The sequence below is a fragment of the Nymphaea colorata genome, chromosome 5 (assembly GCF_008831285.2).
Source record: "Nymphaea colorata isolate Beijing-Zhang1983 chromosome 5, ASM883128v2, whole genome shotgun sequence".
Taxonomy (NCBI): domain Eukaryota; kingdom Viridiplantae; phylum Streptophyta; class Magnoliopsida; order Nymphaeales; family Nymphaeaceae; genus Nymphaea; species Nymphaea colorata.
Window position 1 is genome coordinate 4,830,202 of NC_045142.1, and position 19,635 is coordinate 4,849,836.

The following is a 19,635-nucleotide window of genomic DNA, read 5'->3' on the forward strand; positions in this document are numbered from 1 at the left end:
TTGTAACTGTTTCCATAATCCATGTCTTGATTTTTGCCATGATCCTTTCCAAACGATCCTTACCATAATGTTGGCATCCTTATCAGATGTGTGTGCCATTAACCATCATTCTTTTCATCTTCCCTCAACTTGAACGGCGTTTCACAAAGTCCAAATTTGTTATGGAGATTTTGTGGAGGCAGATCATGCTGTAGCAGCAATTCATAAATCTCAAGCTTGATTTTTGAAGATTTTGTTCACAAGATCGAGTCCTCGCTTTGGTGAAGAAGGCAGCAATCTCTTTGGTCGTCTGCAAGCCATCTTTGGGCGCTGATCTTCTTCTTCAAGCATCCTGCTCTGATACCATGTTGAAAAACATAAAGCAATAATAGAAAAAAAGCTTAGGGGATTAACGTGGAATATACTTTCCTTACCACGAAAGACCATCAGCCTTAAAATTGACAAAGTATGTCAATCTCTTATATAGGTATTACAGCTGAGATAACTTTTTATTTTAAGGAGTTGTTACAAGATATTCATTATCAACAAAACTGTTCCTTGATTTTTGCTGTAACTGTTTCTATAGTCCATCGTCTTGATTTTTGCCATGATCATTTCCAAACGATCCTTATCATAATGTTGGTATGCTTATCAGATGTGTGTGTCATTAACCATCATTCTTTTCAGGATTGCCTTCGGGATGTTGTTTCCTGTTATACTGGAAAAAAGAGATAATTAAAAGTAATTAAAAGGACTCATCATCTGCTATATATGGATGAAATATCATTACCCAATTACAGATATCATACTTTTATTTTGTCATATCTTTAGTTTGCATGTAGCATTTTGATGGTATCCAACCACCCATGGAATGATTTACACACACACACACGATATGCTCATGTTGTGTCACTTACGTTATTTTTATTGTTTTATTGCTTGCCAATGATGCCGGTAAGGATCCCGTGAAATTATTGTATGCTAGGTTTTTGCATCGAGCCAATGGAAATCTATCATGCTAAATCCATTTGTTGAGTAAGCAAACTTGCATATTCACACTGTACGAACTAACAAGCACCAAGACCACGTAGGGAGATGGGAAGGTGGGTGGGGAGGCGCGGAGCTACATGTGAGCATATGTGGGCAATGCCACAGACTGATTAAACATATTTTTTTGCATATTTACATATAAAATGCTCCTTAAATAAACAGTTAGTGCCTCTCAACCAAATATGTCAGGCTTTGCCACAGACTTGGGTCCACAATTTCTTTTCCCTTTATTTTCTCTCCTTTCCAAAGGGGTCTTCCTTCAATTTTTCTCATGAAGGTTATTTTCATCTTTTCACGCCCTGCACACCAAATTAGAGGCTCAAGCATGCAATTTACTTCAGGGAGACAGTAATTGATCCATTGATTACTTTGACTGTCCGGCCCCTGAATCCAATTGGAGGCCCTCTTATTTGACATGGTTCCGTTTGGGCAGGCAGGGGGGCGGCCATTTTTAGAACTAAAGAAAGCAACACAGGATAGATTGGGAGAAATCAGTAAAGAATTGAATCCTTTTGTGATAAAAAGACTGTTTGGACTCGAAATGAAGAGACAACTTTAGGTTTTCGGTGAAATTGGCTTTGACAATTTATTGAATCTTTTTCCTTTCTTTTCCGTGTACTAAACTCACAGCTCTTTCAAGTGAGGAAATGTTCCCAAGAACTCTGGGATCTGTCCACTCAAGCTGTTGTTACTCAATTCAGTGCAAGATCAAAGTTCACACTGACTAGTGAAACTCTATCTAATTAATTAAGCAAGCTAAAAGCCAATTAGCATGACTGTGTTGTACGCACATTGTCTCAAGCGCAGTCAGGCCGCCGTTGTCTAATCTGAAAAGTCCGAAAGGGTGGTTTGAGGAATTCAACTACTGGCACGCAGCTGATTCGATTATACTTTCAAAATTCTTATTAAAAACAATACTGAAAACAAGTTTGTATATGTATGTAAAGATAATCGTAATTTTTACTTGCTTTCAGGAAACTTCACTATTGGGCACAGGAGATAATTAACTGTAAATGAAAAAGAAAGTTAATAATGTAAAAGAACTTTTCTTGGGATCGCTAATCAGGTGATTAATAAAAGAAAAGTAATCAATACTAAACGTAGGAACATATCGCAAAAATACATTTTATCATTTACTTATTGGTAGAGGTTGTCTATAGCTGGAACTTTCCGCATAATTTGAACTAAAGTTAGTTCTATGTATTCAAATGGGCCAACTTATACCCCCTTCATCTCTTTTTTTTTTTTTTTCTTTTATGTTTTCCTTTGCCCTTCCTTTCTTTGGTTTCACCCAAATATTTTTTTGATATAGAATAGAGGAGCAACTGAAGAATCCTGGTGCTGATCATATATTGTATATGATTACTACTCACCAAATGCTCACGACAGTTAATATATTCAAACAAGTCTGTGCAGAGTAGGTGACAAGATTATATGTTGGCTTGGCCAGATATAAAACTCGAGTTTAGAATTGATGTTGACACCTAAAAGAGCTTATATTATGATATGATTTAACAGTAGGATCTAAGTTTTGTATTTTTTTTATGTAAGAAGATGAATAAATTGATAAGGTTTTTTTTTTTGGTACTATTGCAATAGATCTCTAGGTTTTCAAAATTTTTTTTTCTTTTTCACTGCATAAACCTCAAACAGCTGAAAAACATGATTTGGAGCCTAAGATCTTTTTATTTGATGTTTGTATGAAATTGAGAATTAAATCTAGTACTTGTATGGAAAAACATCTCATCTATGGACGATTCTTATACAAAATTAAAACGTAAATACAACTTTTCATTTACAAACTCCAGATGACGTGTATGGAGGAAAAGGCGCAAATGCCATGTTGCAGGGCATTCGAAACTTGTTTCATGGTGCACATCTCGGCCCGAGCGGCCCACTTGGTTGGGTAACTTATTTATTATGTTCTTTTATCATATATATATATATATATATATATATATATATATATATATATATATATATTATAATTATCATATTTGTATGTTACATTTATATTATATATATACATTATCATAATGGGCCGAGCTGGGCCAGGCTTGGGCTGCGGGCCCAAAAAGTCTAGGTTGGGCCTGGGCCATGGGCACAGTTGAGGACTGATCTGTGAGCTGAGCTTAGAAGACTGGAGGAAGTGAATAGAGCGATGCTAGCCAGCCGATGCTATCAGCTTATGATTAGTGGGGATCCGTGGGCTAACCTCTTTAAAGAGAAGTACTTGAGATATCACAGTATCTGGACTTTCAAAAGAGCTACAAATCAAAGCTGGGGATGGAAAGGACTGCGATGGGGGTGGAGCTGAATTCAAGACAAATTTGAGTGGAAATTTGGAAATGGAGAATGCATAAGATTTTGGACTGATCAATGGGAAGGGCAAATACTCCTCACTAGGGCCGAGGAAAATGGATACGAGCTGCATTGGAGGGAGCTCAATAGTAGCTTCAAAGAATTTACTAGTGTGAGCCAGGATAATCCGACTTTGGATATTGCTATGCGTCTTGGAGTGTATAAGGAAAACATTCGGTTTAGGGATACAGATGACAGCTTAGTTTGGAGCGGAGATGGTAAGGCGAATTTGAGGGCAGGTGACATTTTAGAGAAGTGCCGGACGAAAGGAGTAAATGAATGGTGGCAGAAAAAGATTTGGAACAACTCTGCCCCGGCTAAGAGCTGCTGGCACACTTATGTAGCTTGTAAAGGTAGGCTTCCCACACTTGATCGTCTCAAAAAGGCTGACATTCATCTTGCTAATCGTTGTTCCCTGTGCTTTTGTGCTGAGGAGACAAACAAAATTTCTTAATCCAGTGTAAAACAGCTAAGGAGGTTTGGAGATTTGTTGCTGCAAAGTTTGGTAGAATGAAGTTTTCTCAAGGAGAGATTGCAGCTGAACTCAAAAGATGGCTGCAGGTTAGACTTTTGGGTAGGTGGAGGCACCGGTGCTGGAGGATGACCTTCCCAATTGTCTGCTGAAATTCGTGGCGCTTCAGAAACACATGTTTCCATGATAATATACAACCCCAAATCAGTATGTTCAAAAGAGAAGTTTGGAGGAGTTGCATGGATAGGTTTTCCTCTCTGAAATGGTCGCCTGAGGAGGAAAGTAAATTGAGAATGTGGTTAGATATTGGGCTTTACAGTGTTGATATGCTTGGTCCAAATAGAAGTGGGGTTTCGATCAACATTGTCAGAGCTCAAACAAGACTTGGGCACAAAATCGCTGGGCTAAGCTATATAGAAAATGGTCCCATGGGTTGTGTGGTGATCATTCAGGATAGGGAAAGCATTCATGAGGGAGAAATGGAGGTTTTGGAGCGCATCATCAGATTTCATAAGGATTATGGTGGGGACTATATTCTAGTCTCCCCAACCAAAGAGTGGGTGAAGAAAATGAGGCAAGCGATTGAAGGTAGGAGGACTAATGCAGGTTGGACGGCATTTCTCGGTCAATTCCAAAATAGGATTTTTGTGAAAGTCATATGATCATGGAACATGTCCATGATACGCATGACTATTTTGCTGCTCTCAATGTATAGGCATAGCTCGTGTGATGTTTCATTTTGGTTTTTTTTTGGTGAAGGGTTGGGCCAACCCTTTGATTGTGTATAGCTTTAAGGTCTTTTTTGGCCTTCCCTTGTAATTATCGATTTTGTTGGAATAAAGGTAGCAAGTGGTGATTCGTTAAATCGTCGATTTGTTGGTGAGTGTTTTATAAAATTTTTCGTTTTCTTTCCAGCAACATAAAATTGCAAGCTCGAATCGCTACTCTCTGCTCCACAAATCTCACCCTCTTATTTCTGGAACTCCCCCTTGCAATGCAATCTCTGCATATTCCGGCGGCCCTGCATTTCCCGATTGCAGAAGTCTTGAATAAGTCTGGTTCTTTGTAGACTTCCTTGCCGACGTGACGTCCCGATTACCGGAATATTTGGCTCAAATGATTTCGCCCCGTTGTTAGCTCGCTGTTGCTCTGCACTCAGATGGTTGCAAAGGAGAGTTGAAGTCAGAAGTAGAGGATGAATTCTGAACCCGGTGTGCTCCCTCCCCTGTTTCTTAAATCAATTTGTTCTTCTAATTCTAAAGAACCTAGTGAGCTTTTGTTTTTTTTTTTCCTGTTCTAGTGTTTCCTAAAAATTACGAATTTAATTTATCCAGCTTTCAATCCAACATGTTGGACATTATAAAAGCTTGGTTTCTTTAATTATTTAATGTAACCGAATTCCCTTAAGAAAAATGTGTAACAACAATATTTATTCAATCTGACATGACGCAGGCAAATGTAACATATTTTCTGATTCAATGTGAGAGCTCCTTCAAATTACTTGTAAGACCAATCCCAATCTTGATTTTTTTTTTTTATTACGTATATAAGCTTCTTCCAATGATGAATTTTAATTCATGCTTAGTTATAGATGAAACTTCCAATAACGATTAGTTGCATTTCATTTCTAACCCGAATGAGAAAGTTATTGCCATCATACAAAGATTATGGAAGTTCAGCTACAAAAAGCTACTATCGCAGCCACCTAGGCAGTTTATCAAGCATCCTTTAGAGAAGACCCACACGCTGAGTACAGATCCCCGAACACATTACTACTCTTCCTTAAAATTAATTACTAGCCTGTGAAAACTAAGAACTTTTGGTTCCTAGATGAGTCAACCATCCCTTGAAGTTTCCTAGCCAAATTAGGCTAACCCAGCATGGTTCTTTGCAAACAGATTGACCAAATATTCATCTGCCCATTGAAGGTAGTTTCTTAGTCGAAAAAACTCCATGATCATCAAGAGCTAAGAGGTGTCGTTTGGCATGTATGGCCACTTTTTTCTGTACTTCTCATTTGTTAGACAAGAAAATGAAACAAGTATGAACAAAAAGATACATTAATCTTTAATTATTACAGGAGAATGAAAGTTCAAATATAAAACCAGTCATGTAATGCTTATTCATCATCACTATCCATAACTGTTTTAAGTGATTCGAATGTGAAGCAGCAAAAGATCAGCTAATGTGTCATTGAAGCTTGATTTGTCAGCTATGATGCTGATGTGAATTTAAGCTTCTGACCTTCTAATGGGTGTCCTGGGTGAATCGGACACAAGGCGAGATGCTTCAGTTGAAGACTCTGAAGTAGTCACAACCTCTATAGCAGAAACTTCTAGCTCTTGAGAATCAGCGTCCATCTCTATCTCCATCGCCTGTTTCAAATCATTTAGAATATTATACATGTGTGGCCTCTCTGCAGAACTCCGTGCAGTACATGCAATTGCTACCTCTGCAACCTTCCACACAGAATTCATTTGGTGTGCCCCTTTAATCCTTGGGTCAATAATGCTATCTATTTCACCACTCATAATATTTAATGTTGCCCATTGAACAATATAAAAGTACTGCTCAGGGGTGCCGAATCTAACTGGATGGCCGCATATAAGCTCAAAAAGCACTACACCGAAGCTATAAACATCACTCTTTTTGGTGAGAATGCTTGTTTCAGAATACCTGCGAGACAAATGCATGATAACGTTTAGTTTGTAGTTAATCTTATGAAAAAAAGAAATTTGCTTTCTCTTCTTTTGAAAGGTAGACGAGTAGTCCTAGTTGGTTTCTTTATAGTGGAACTAAAAGCTTATTGTACTAAAAGAAGACCAGATATACACAATAGAACCTACATTCTCGAGGATAGCTTGGGATATGGATTATCTGCACATTCAATTAAAAATTTCCAGGGGTTTTATATTTATTGTGGCTCAAATCAGCTGCGTTCAGCAATTTTGTCCTATTGATGCTATTCAGTTGGTGTTTCTCATCTTCTTTTATTTTCTTTGTGAATATAGCTTGACCCCGCCTTTTCATTTTCATTTTTATTGTTATTTCTTTAATATTGATAGAATGGCATTTCTAAACCAAATAGTTCAAACATGTAACATGAATAAAATGCATGCATGGATATCTGACAGCAAGGAATTAAATAGGTTATGTGCAGAATGGTGCCTATTGATAATCATGAAAAGCAACTTCAGGTTCTTTTGTAGTATCAAGTCAGTAGCTCATATACAAACCTTTGTTGGGAGCAAAGTTGGTGACAATTTATTTGTCGTGATCACACTCGCATAATTTGGTAGTCAATTGAGTATCTGGCAGCATGTCATAACCAAAATTGCAGCTTACACACAGCTAACAATTACCTTTTCCTTGGATCTTGCATAGACATATATAACTATATTTTACCCCAAGCATTTTACACCATGTTTCATCTTTTAGCTGCCTTTTTTTTCACAACCAAGCTATACATGTGGAATTGACTTGATCCTTGGCCGAGTTCCCAAGACCAACAATTCACAATATTAGGCCTTGCCCACATGATGTGCAGAGTAAATGTATCTAGGCATGTCATGGGCCATAAGGGCATGAAAATATTTAGAAAATAAGGTGTGATAAATTAACAAAAAATACATACTCAGGATCAATATATCCAGGGGTGCCAGCAATCACTGTTGATGTTTGAGTCTTGCCATCAACCCTAGAAATCCCAAAATCTGCCAGCTTGGCTTCAAGTTGTTCGTTGAGAAGGATGTTTGTGGTCTTTACATCTCTATGAATGATAGCTGGTTTGCAACCTGAGTGTAAATACTCCAAACCTGCGTCACAAGCACAAGTTATATCAGCATTGGTAAACGGATGATAAAGATGATAAAACCACTGAAACCAATGGCTGTGAGTTGCATACCTGCTGCAACATCCAAAGCAATTTGCAGCCGTCTCTTCCATGTTAAGGGTTCGGTTGTGGCTTTCTTGCCTACAAGAAACAAAATGATCTCTTACTAGTTATTTTCAAATTTATTATTGTTACATTCAAAACAACATAAGCATTCAATGACTGTAATATGGTCTATGTAATATTGCTCTAGGTTTGATAACAACATAGTCTTGAAATGTTTGGGGGTTTAAAAAAATATAACATTTTCAAGTTATATATATATATACCGCCATCCAGCCATCCATCCAATCACAACCACTCCAATAAATCGGGTCCGCATGATTAAATACCACACCAATGACATGCATTGAGCCATGTGTGATGAGAGGCTAAAGGATTTGCCCGGGCGTTTTTTCTTTTTGACAATTGTTATCCCAAGTAGTTTGGATAGAGAAATCCAAAGATTATATATAAAATCAGAGACAAGTACAATAACTTGCTTGCCTTGCTCGTGCACATTGTTATAGACAATTGTTAGCCCAAGTGGTCATTGTCAGTTAGGTAGCGCGCCGACCTTTGGTGATAGGAAATAAATTGTTAGCTCTCAATTTTAAAACTTCACCATTTGTTGTTGGAAATGTGGAAGTTTTCTTCCACATTCCATATACCGCATTTTCTTTGATGGGTGGAACTATTCGGTACAATTAGGTCCATGTTTGTTTATCTTGGCACTATGTACAGCAAAAATGAAATGCTTGTTATAAAATGGAGAAAATGCAGTTAAAAGAATGCAGATTAAAATAAAACTTGAAGCAAAACAACATGAAGCAGCACAATATACAAGTATAGGCATGATATGCCACTACAATATGCAATCTAAAATCAATGGCAAATAATATGTAAAGGAGAGGGTTGATCAAAGGGAAGCAATGCCATCAAGCGGTCATTTATAATCGTGAGAAGAAGGGGAAGGTCATTTATAATCGTGAGAAGAAGAACATGTCGATGGTGCGCCATCACCATCCAAATGAGAGTAGCAAAAGGGGAATAAGAAGGCTGCAAAGGGGAATCAGGCGGCGTCAATGGTGCGCCATCACCGTGCTCCATCACCATCCAAAGGTAAGGGTCTTGACGGGGGAAGAGAAGGGATGAAAATGGGGAAGGAGAACAGGAAGGGGAGGGTGACGGGGGAAGGCCATGCAGTCAGGAACGAGAATGTTGATGGAGGAAGGGGAATGGGTAAGGCTCTTGACAGCGGAAGGGAAGGGGGAAAATCTTGAGGAAGGAAAACAGGAAGAGGAGGGTGAACAGGAAGAAGAGGAGGGGGAAGGGGAAGTTGATATGCTGCGAAGCAGGTGATTCTCTTTCATTCTGCAGCTGTGGGCAAAGAAGAGAGATCCAACATGCTGGAAGGGAAAATGGGCTGCTCACGGGCTGCTCATTGGACAAAAAAAAGTACCGGGTTCCACCACCGGGTTCCACCTGTTTTGATGGCCACAACCACCCAAAAAAACCCAGTACAAAAGTTGTATGTTTGTTGGGGGATGAAACTTTTCAACAAATTTGAACTTTAGTTCAACTTCCATGATACAGTTCCACCAATTCAAATGCCACCCCAAAGTACCATCCATCTCATAAAAAACTTGGCAACTGTTTCATTTCTTCTCAAATTTTTTCAATTCCTTAGGTCTAATTTCATACTGACACTTAAACTCAAAGAAATTCACTTTTCATGCATTACAAGAATAGTGTGCAGTGGAGTTTCTCTTGCTCACAAGTATCAAAGAAAAGGGCATGATTAGGTGTCTAGATATAGAAGAGCACCAAATCAGTTACGAGCAGACAATTTCACTAAAAGTTAGCTCTTTGTATGTGTGTGTCAACATTCTTCCAAGGTTTAATTTTTATTCTATTTCATAGCCGATAACGGTTACGATGCTACTAGTTGTTCAGCTCAGCATTTTATATTTTTGGGCTCTTGGCAAGATTACAACACATAATTATAGGAAAAGTATGCTCTAGCACTACTAAGAAATATTGCAAAGAATGAATAACTTCAATAGGGAATGCTAACAAAGTTATCAAACTAAACTAATTCAAATGACAAATATTAATTTGTATAAATGGTTTTTCTTCATTTGTAATCTCAATTGATGAAATACATGACAAATTCGTTTACAACCAGGGAAAGTAATCGTCTACTAGGTTACATTCTATGCATATTTTTGCTGCATATCCTATGACATGTTTTGTGTATTGTTTCTTGATTTATTGAGTATAATTCTAAATTCATGATAGCTTTGTTTATACCTGATAAGAGGTCTCTCAAACTTCCATTATGCATATACTCATAGAGCACGATCATATTCATGCCTTCATCGCAATATCCAACAAATGAGACGAGGTTTTTGTGATGCACTGTCACTAACAACTTGACCTGAAATGTTGCACATGGGGAACTTAAGTATCTCTTTAATGAAAATAAAACAGGCACAAACAATTAGAAAATAAAGGATAACTGTATTCCATCTAACCTCTGCAACAAATTCTTTAGATCCTCTTTGGCGCCAATCTTTCAATACTTTGACTGCAACTTCATTGCCATTATTAAGGAGGCCATAGTAAACTGAACCTGATCCTCCCTCACCAATATGGGTTTCAAAGTTATGTGTGATCTTCAAAATCTCTTCATAGGTGAATGCATGGTTAGGCATTAGCTGAATAAAACCAAATTGTTGCTCCACAGGATTCTCTACAATGTCATATAACAATTCCTTAGTCAGTCAAGCTTGCACTTTGTGCCTTGATTGTGACTAAGTACGTGCCACAAATTTGTCTCTTGAACTATTGCATTTGCAACTTTCATGCCATATTTAATTTCATAGAGAAGTGTGATGCAAGCAATTGATTTTGAATGCCTATTACTTTGTGATTAATGCACTTCTTTTCATATATTTGTCATTTCAAGTAGACCATATTTTTTCTATCCTTTTTGAACAGCTCGACTTGAAACCCATTCCACTTACCTTCATGGAAACAACCTAGAACACCTTGAGTACCCCCTGGAACCTCAGGAGACACACCTCACTAAAGGTTATGCAAGGAGTTGATGCCTTTGGGTAGGGGTGGAGACAAATGCAGGTAAATGTGGGCAATTGCCTACCTAGACCTAGAAAACATCTTATTTTTACATTGATACTTGTGAACAATTTTTCTCATTTACATATTAGTGCCTCGTAAAATTTTAAAATTTTGTACCAAGTGCCCCTTTTTGTGATGTGCTGCACTTACACCTAGATCTGCACCCACACCAGCGCTCACACCACACACCCCATCTATATACACTCAATTACCATATGTCACCTTAATTAGGTTCAAGTTCTGCATGTGGATCGGTCATCATCTACCACAAACAAACACAGGATATAGGCAAACGTAGATTTGCTTATGTTAGGAGGCCATAGAGCACGGTTAATAGTTAATTTTCAGATGGCCTCTTTCTATAGGAATAAAGTTCAAGCTCATTCCGTTGCTATGTTAGTAGTGAAGGAAATGATATTCTGGAGATAATTGAAGCCTGTCGTTGCAATAGCTTAATTACGTAAAGATTGCATGGTGCAATTCTACGTGAATGAAATTGCATATCAACAACATAAGTCCTGTACAAATCGCGTATACTACCTTCAAGAAGTTGGGTGATATCCACATGCAATGGGTCAACTCAATGTCTCTAAAGTATAGCAGATATAATACACCTAGGAAATCAGCAACAGCAGATCTGATACAAAAGGGTACACACAGGGTTCTTGTTAAGAAGAGATTTATATAGTAGCAAGTATCATTTGTAGATCAAGAATGTTTTTGCTATCTTTCATGAGGATGTGGCTTGGCCTTTACGCTTGAAGAAACTAGAAAGCTAATGTAGTTTGCTATTAGCAATCAATTAATTTGGAGCCTATTGAGCCCACTTTATGAATGAAATAACTTACCAACATTATTCTTGATCACAACATTAGCTGGTGATGGCTTGGGACGTTGAATTCGGAAGAATGCATAGACGACACAACCAACTAGCATCAGAAGTAAGACAAGCAAGCCAACTGATACTCCAACAATGACCCGCTTTATATTTCTTCCAGCATCTGTCGATGGCGGACTTGGGTTGTCTTCATGGATGTTGTTTCCTGTTATACTGGAAAAAAGAGATAATTAAAGACTCAAAACCATGATATATACATGGTTGAAATACCATTACCCAATTACAGATATCATACTCTTAACTTGTCATGCCAAGTAAGGAATACCCAAATTGCAGCAATCATACTTTTAGTTTGTATGTTCTCATAGAGCATTTGGTGAAATGGAAAAGTTATCCAATCACCTTGTGATTGTTTCTCTCTCTCTCTCTCTCTCTCCACACACACACACGAAAATATGCTCACGATGCTGCATCACCTTCACCAAAAAGTCCTACTTACGTTAGCTTTATTTTTCTATTGCTTGCCAATGATGCCGGTAAGGGTCCAGTGAAATTGTTGTATGCCAGGTTCCTGCAATCAACCATCGGAAATCTGCCGTATTAATATCTAATTGTTGATTAAATCAAACTTGCATATTCACACTGTAAGTTTGTACTACGAAGCAAAACAAGCACCAAGAACAGAGCCGGGGATACGAGGCAGGTGGAGCTTTGGTCAGGGGAGGGGCTACATGTGGGCAATTGTCCAGTCTAATAAAATCCCTTATTTACATGTTCGTTAAACCCAAATTTTTGTATATATATATATATAAAATGCCCTTCAAATATATACCGAGTGTCAGCCAAATACGTCTGGATCTACCATTAGCTTTGATTTAGAAAAGGTTTTGCTTTTCCCTTTATTTTCTCTCCTTTCGAAAGGGGGTTTTCCTTTAATTTTTCTCATGAAAGGTATTTTCATCATTTCATGCCCTGCAGACTAAAGTTGAGGCCAAACATGCAGCTTGCTTCAAAGAGACAGTGTTTCATCCGATGACAAGATTGAGTTGCATGCAAACCCCTCTGCATGTACAACACAGAAGCTAAAAAGTAAGGGAATTGGGGTGTTTTTGAAAAGTTTTTATAAAGAATTTACAGTGTAAACTTTTAACTTGTTCGTAATCCCTTTTTTGTCCTCTTCGAAAGTTCTTTTTTTTTCTACTTTTTCATTACACACCCATGCGTACATAACCACTTTCGTCCAACGACTCCTTCCACTGACGGGCCCTCTCATTTGTCATTGTCCCAATTTGGGGAGGCAAAGGATAGAACGGCCTTTTGTGCTAAAAAGACTGTTTGTACTCGAATTGATGAAGAGACAACTTTAAGTTTCAGGTGACTTCGCATTGACAATTTATTGAATCTTTTTCCGTGTAATAAACTCACAGCTCTTTCAAGTGAGGAAATGTTCCCAAGAACTCTGGGATCTGTCCACTCAAGCTGTTGTTACTCAATTCACTGCAAGATTAAAGTTTGACACTGATCAGTGAAACTCAATCTAATCAATTAAGCAAGCTAAAAGCCAATTCGCAAGACTGTGTTTTACGCACATTATCTGAAGCGCAGTCAGGCCGCTGAAGTCTGGAAGGATGCCGTGCAAGCCTGAACTATTAAGGTGCCTAAGAAAGCAACGTCAAATGGAAAAAGTACATAAAATATTTCCTTTATGATCAAAATATGAATATTCTTGCATTAGTTTGAAGAGAAAACTTTTGTATCCGATGGTTATGTACTCACAGTTCAGTCACTCGTGGTAGATCGTCCATGTTGCAGTTGAGCCAGTCCCAAGTGAATCCTAGAGGAAGACATGGATCACCTGCCCAAGACTGAAGTTGTTGATACGGACCCTGCAACACCTCCAATGCCTTCACTGCAAACCATTCTCAAAAAAATTGGTAAAAACGTATCTTATGCACTTTCACCGCAATTTCAGGAACCTAGAAAACTAGATAAACTTTTTGTAATTTTCTAAAAGCAATGATTTGTAAGTGCTTTTCAAAGGGGCATGGCCCAAGAAATAATGGGAAGTCAATTGTATACATCTGTCCTTTCCTGACGTGAGAATGCATTAGATGGCAGCCACTCGTACAAGTGCAACAAATATTAGTTAAAATTAAAGTAAGAAAAGAAGTACCAGACGAAAGGTTGCACATGTCTACATGTGCGGTGCACAGCCTACTACTCTGAAAAGTGGGTCAGGGACTTCCACGATGTCTTTTGTCCAAAAACTAAATACACACCAAAAACATTCCGAGAGCATAAAGTCGCCTGTTCTAGGAAAACCTAGAAGGTTTAACTTCACTACTTTCTCTCAAAACATTCAAATTAAATCAACTCTCTCTCTCTTTCTCTTTGTCACACATTTTTATATTTTTGTATCTATTTATACCATTATATTTATAAAAGATAGGTTAAAACATTATGAAGCACACGTAAAAAAAGATTTTATATATATATATATATATATATATATATACATAAAGAGAGAGAAAAAGCTTATTAAATATAAGTGCTATGGAATGTAAGTATTTCGATACACTAATTCAAAAATATGTTTTGCGGATAAATGATTGTGAAAAGTGTTAACTAGTGAAAAAAAGACAACTAAACAATATAGCAAGTAGGTAGTTTGTTTTAAGACTTCTTTTATTTTATGTGTGTTCAGTGCCGAACCATCTTTTTAATAAACAACGCCTGTGTTCGAACTACGTAAAGGTAATCATCAATTTTTGATTGACGGCTGACAAATTTTATATATAAAATTACAGCAAATGACAACCGAAGCAGGTTGTGCGCACACCCACGTGCCCAATATTGTGAACAGGGTGTGCAAGGACAAAATATCTCTATTAAAATAACAAAAAGAATTTTTTTTAAATGAAAAAAAAGAAATATGAAAATGTTTTAAAAAATTAAAAATTTAAAAAATACCCTTAATCTTTTGGGTGCATACTTATTGCGTGCAACTCGATCTCAATGACAACCTTATTAATGAAATCACACGGCTTACTTATCACCAGGTTAATCTTTCTCTTCATATATAGATTAAGTGTATATACCAATACCAAATTATATATGCGGAGTAGTTTCGGGTTTTCTGATGAATATAATTGACGGTTTATAAAAAGTCCCACGTCTGTTGCACTATCACAATTCACATATGTGTGTAGGGCTGCACACGAGCCGAGTCGAGCTCGAGCTCAGTCGGCTCGAGCTCGGCTCGACTCATATTTAGCCAGCTCGAGCTCGTTACGAGTTTCAAAACTTCAGCTCGAGCTCGACTCGAGCGACTGCCGTCTAGCTCGAGCTCGAGCTCGAGAAAAGGGGCAGACGAAGTGGGGGGAAGAAATGGGCGTGTTGGGAAGAGAGAAGAAAAAGGCATGAGGAGGGAAAGAAATGGGCGTGTTGGGAAAAGAAAAGAAAAGGCGTGAGGGAAAGAAAGGCGGCGTGTTGGGAAAAAAGAAAAAAAGAAAGAAAAATGAACGTGGTGAGGAGAGAGAAAAAGGAGAGGGAAAAAAGTCGTTGATTGAAAAGTAGAATATAATAATGGGAGAGGAAAACTTTTAAACTTAAAAGTAATTTAAAAAAAAAAAAATGAGGAAAGATTTTGGAAACGTGAAAGGAGATTAAAGTAGAGGTGAGTCCGACTAACTGGAACGCGACTCATTAACATACTCGAGTTTAAGTTTAAGCTCGAATTCGACTCGTTTATAAACGAGTCGAGCTCGAGCCGAGCTTTGTCGAGCGAGTTTGAGTCAAGCCCGAGTTGGCTCGACTCGTTGTGCAGCCCTATGTGTGTGAGAGAGTGGTTATCTCAAACTTAGAAATCAATACTCAGGCCCAACAGGAAGTTGGAAGGACACAACGAACCAATAGACGATGGAGAGAAAGAAAGATACCATCATTTTCGTTGGTTCCATTTGTAAGTCCACTCTTGATCAATTTAAAAAGTTCCATGGCATTGAGGATTGGAGGAAGGGAGGCATCTGGTGTGTTGACCAAGGAAATGTTTGATCCAGCAGTTAGGCTCCGACCGACGTGATTGTAGAGAGTCCACTCATCTGACTGATAAGGTGGGATTATAGAACCGTTGGTGTTAAGCTTTTGGCCATCAACAAGGAAATCGAAAGACCTGCTCTTATTTTGGTAAGCTGCCTCTAACACTTCGGAGAAATAGAAATTATAGTAATATGTAGCATCTTCCAAATCCGTCTCCGACGATGGGACTGTCAGAGTCGTCGCATTGCCCGACGCTGCTGTTATGGCGTGGGCTAATGCCAGTCCCGGAACATCCGTGAAGTTTTTGATGAAGCTCATGTTATCTCTCGCCACAGTCACTACGCCGTCGAACTCACCACTTGGATGCCAATAACGATCATAAGGGTCATCAGGATACCTGCCAAAGGAAAAAAAGACATCTGAATATGAATCCAAAACCTGATTTAAAAATCCCAAACCAATATCTGAATATGAATCCAAAACCTGATTTTAAAATCCCAAACCAACTCAAATATGATACTTGAATACACTTTTGAATCTCAATTTTAAACCTAATGCAGCTGACTTTCAAAGTGGATATTGTAAGGGCATTGGATATTGAATATTTACTTGAAACTAAATCTTATCTGAATTTGAATCTGAATCCAGTCCGATATTAATGGATAGATTAGCATCTCTAGGCGGTCATCAAACTTTTGTAGAAGAAAAGGATTTACTGACAACCGGGGCTAGACTTGGATTTTCCAAGAAGTGTTATTTTATTAGAAGACTGATTCCCCTCTTTGCGTACCCGCTATGAAACTTTTTTCTCTTCATCCATCACATGTTTTTTTTCTCTTCTTCTTCTTCTTCTTTTTCAGTCATTCTCTCAGCACTACAATTAGTCAACCCAATGAAATTAAAGAAGAAACATGACAATATGATCCAACATACACGAACACAATAAATATAAAAGCCAATTTTACTGCCACTAAAACGACAGCATGAATGGTATCATTTATTTATCTCTTAATTTTGGGTGTGTTTAAATGAGCATTAAAGAAGAAACAAATGAACTTCAAAGTCATCAACGATGCTAAGATTGGGCTAATATAAAGTAGATAGATGGTTGAGATAAAAACAAAAAGAAAAATGTGAAAACTAAAATTGGATAAGGAAAATATCCATCACATTTTTTTTCTTTATATTTTTCTTAACTATCCATTATGTTGAATCGAATGATGTAAATTAGAGGATTGGGTGACTCTAAAAAGCTAGAGTGACCATTCAATTTTCTTTTATATATATATATATATATATATATATATATATATATATATATATATATATATATATATATATATATATATATATATATATATATATATATATATATATATATACTCTCTCTGGTTATTTAGAGTCACCCAACCATCTAATCAAGGTTGTTCATTCAAAACAGATGGGTAGTTATGAGAAAAACAAAAAAAAATGTATAAACTAATATTAAATTAATTCAAAACAGATGGGTAGTTATGAGAAAAACAAAAAAAAATGTATAAACTAATATTAAATTACCATTTTAGGTGGTTGGGTGACTCTAAAAATACAGTCACCATTCAATTTTCCTTTATATATATAAGAATGTGTGTCCCATAAATCCTCTTTGTCTCTCTTAAAGCTTTGAAGCCATTTTGTGTTCTTGACAATTACCAAAATAAAGAAATACTAGAACTATACAAATGAGCATTAATGAATAGGCCATTAAATATCTAGTAAATCATTCGAATTTGTTTTGAATTGGCAAAAAAATTAACTGCCGTTGTTTAAAATATTAAATAAAAATGCATAAAAATAATAAAATTTCCAGATTATTTAAAAAAGCTCGTTAAACACAACACTCCTCAACCTGCCACTCGATCGAACTATTTCAGACCAATTCCGATAACATTGTTTTTAAACTTCGAAAATTAGCTAATTAAATACTGCCAAGTGCAAGCTAAACTGCAGCATTCATAGATATTTTGAACTTTTAAATCAGCCTCACAAACTGCGCCCGATCGTTTCAGAGTGTACGGATATAACTTTCGTCTTACCTGACGAAGCCCTTCGCTCCAAAGGCTACCCTCTGCCAACGACGGAGGACATCGTCCGTGTCCTCCGTTTCATACATTCCCCGCTCAAATTCCTTAACTTCGAGAGCAGAGATGAAGGGTGTCTGGTTGAGCGACGTCTGAGCAACACAGATGCTGATGTTGTCTCTCTTGGGCGCATAAATCACTTCCCAATACTTGGATTCGCTGGATGAAGTGTTTACATCCGCCCAACGGTTCCCATCGAATTGAAGACGGAAGGATGGTGGCGATGACTTCCCGTCGTAGTTGCCATAGAAGAAGGATGCCCTTACCATGTGCTTCCTTCCCCTCGCCACGCCTGGTATCACGTAGCAGCTCTTCTTTTGGTAGGGAAAGTAACGGAGCGTCGTGTCTTCTTGGTAGTATGAATTGCTAACCTGGACTTCCGCTGTTTTTCCTGTGCTAATATAGTCGCCGTCGCCGACCCATTTGATGCCCAGTTTGTCCGTGCGCGTACCCGTCGGTTCTCCGCAATCGATGCTCAAAAACACTAGTGGAAACAAAGTCACTCAGCGTTTATGATTAATGAAGGGCATTCATTCTGGATGGATCTATAGTTCATTGAAATCAAGATCTACCCATGTGTGTGTGAGAGCTGTTGATCTTCAAAATGAAAACCATTCGAAAGTACTTCCTGCTGGAGTATCTGCCTCCGTCGATTTTGTTGCGTAACGAATGAGCTCCCAATTGAAAGTTGTGCTTGACGTTAGTGCAGGAGGGGAATTGAACTAACTGCACTGATTGTGCGGACTATACATGTGGGCAATTTTACCCTTTATTTAACAAATATAAGAAAACAAGACGAGGGTGAGATCAGGAGAACGCTTACGTACGCTTGTCAGCAAATCCTGAGAAAATTTGGATCGCAATGCATAGGCCGGAAAAAAGGACCACGGATCCTGCCATCTTCAAAGGTTGATGTTCTCATACAAGTCTTCGCACTCAGAACAGTACTTCAAAGCTGAACTAACCTTCAGCTCTGCAAAGAAGGACTACAAAGATGTCCGGTTGATGTTTTTCCCTAGAGGCATGAAACGTCGTGACATATTTTTAAAGAGTACTCGAAGGTAATTAACAAGCCTTAGCAGAAGTCCCCGTTTGACGATTAGGAGAATTTAATGCATTCATTGTCCTAAAATTCATCCGTATACTGGTGGGAACCACGATCCCAAGATCATGTGTCTTGGATTCAATTCTAGGTGACTAGATGAAAGTCAACGGTCATAAAAAAACCTTCCAAGTTCATAAAATATCTCTTCTCAATGAAATAAAATTCCTAGTGCTTTTTCGTTTTGTCCAAATGAAGAGATGGAAGAGTTAAATCTACCGTAGCTCCCGTTATGGTCACCAAATGTTTGTTTCTTAAGTAGTATCTGTTTCTTTAAGAACATATATGAAGAGCTATTATTGTTCCTGATTTTTTTTTTTTAACTTCTATGGAATTAATTTGATGACCAATTTCCAAACTCATAATTCTAAAATTGCACACTACAAAAAAAAAAATTCATTGCAGGCGCCGGTCAGTATTTTTTGAAATTTTTGCAGGGACTAAACTATATTTGTATATTTTTATTGGGGTCAAATTAAAAGTTTTAAAAAATTATAATTACTAAATTTTGTTTTCCCAAGATATCAAGGGGCTGAAGATTAGGATCGAGGTTATTTTCTTGCTCAACAATTTCAAGCAGATGGGGAAGTTCAGGTTGTGTAGGTGTAGAAGACGATCGACCACCAAACCCTTCACAACATTGGAGACACCAGACAAGGG

At 37.7% G+C, this 19,635-nt stretch overlaps 2 protein-coding genes across 2 annotated transcripts; both read right to left on the reverse strand.

The window, feature by feature from the left end:
* Nucleotides 1-5,947: 5,947 nt before the first annotated feature.
* LOC116254404 (receptor-like protein kinase At3g21340) lies at nucleotides 5,948-13,176 on the reverse strand. The gene is made up of 8 exons (XM_031629783.2): nucleotides 13,141-13,176; nucleotides 12,215-12,286; nucleotides 11,726-11,928; nucleotides 10,271-10,488; nucleotides 10,047-10,173; nucleotides 7,767-7,835; nucleotides 7,497-7,677; nucleotides 5,948-6,538 (listed from the first exon to the last, which is right to left on the reverse strand). The coding sequence occupies exons 3-8, from the start codon at nucleotides 11,811-11,813 to the stop codon at nucleotides 6,094-6,096; spliced, it is 1,128 nt and encodes a 375-aa protein (XP_031485643.2). The 5' UTR covers nucleotides 11,814-11,928; nucleotides 12,215-12,286; nucleotides 13,141-13,176; the 3' UTR covers nucleotides 5,948-6,093.
* On the reverse strand, nucleotides 13,137-18,861 carry LOC126410070 (probable LRR receptor-like serine/threonine-protein kinase At1g05700). The gene is made up of 6 exons (XM_050077928.1): nucleotides 18,701-18,861; nucleotides 17,829-18,357; nucleotides 15,654-16,150; nucleotides 13,492-13,624; nucleotides 13,305-13,373; nucleotides 13,137-13,212 (listed from the first exon to the last, which is right to left on the reverse strand). The coding sequence occupies exons 1-6, from the start codon at nucleotides 18,771-18,773 to the stop codon at nucleotides 13,137-13,139; spliced, it is 1,377 nt and encodes a 458-aa protein (XP_049933885.1). The 5' UTR covers nucleotides 18,774-18,861.
* Nucleotides 18,862-19,635: the final 774 nt, after the last annotated feature.

What these genes read in the sequence shown, in the direction of transcription:
- LOC116254404 (XM_031629783.2), bottom strand. Translation starts at nt 11,813, where the DNA reads ATGCTAGTTGGTTGTGTCGTCTATGCATTCTTCCGAATTCAACGTCCC. An exon ending in CTAAAGAATTTGTTGCAGAG is followed by an intron (nt 10,174 to 10,270) that starts GTTAGATGGAAT and finishes GCAACATTTCAG; the next exon opens with GTCAAGTTGTTAGTGACAGT. An exon ending in TTTGAGAGACCTCTTATCAG is followed by an intron (nt 7,836 to 10,046) that starts GTATAAACAAAG and finishes TGTTTCTTGTAG; the next exon opens with GCAAGAAAGCCACAACCGAA.
- LOC126410070 (XM_050077928.1), bottom strand. Translation starts at nt 18,773, where the DNA reads ATGGCAGGATCCGTGGTCCTTTTTTCCGGCCTATGCATTGCGATCCAA. An exon ending in TGGAACCAACGAAAATGATG is followed by an intron (nt 13,625 to 15,653) that starts GTATCTTTCTTT and finishes AATGGTTTGCAG; the next exon opens with TGAAGGCATTGGAGGTGTTG. An exon ending in CTACCACGAGTGACTGAACT is followed by an intron (nt 13,374 to 13,491) that starts GTGAGTACATAA and finishes TTGCTTTCTTAG; the next exon opens with GCACCTTAATAGTTCAGGCT.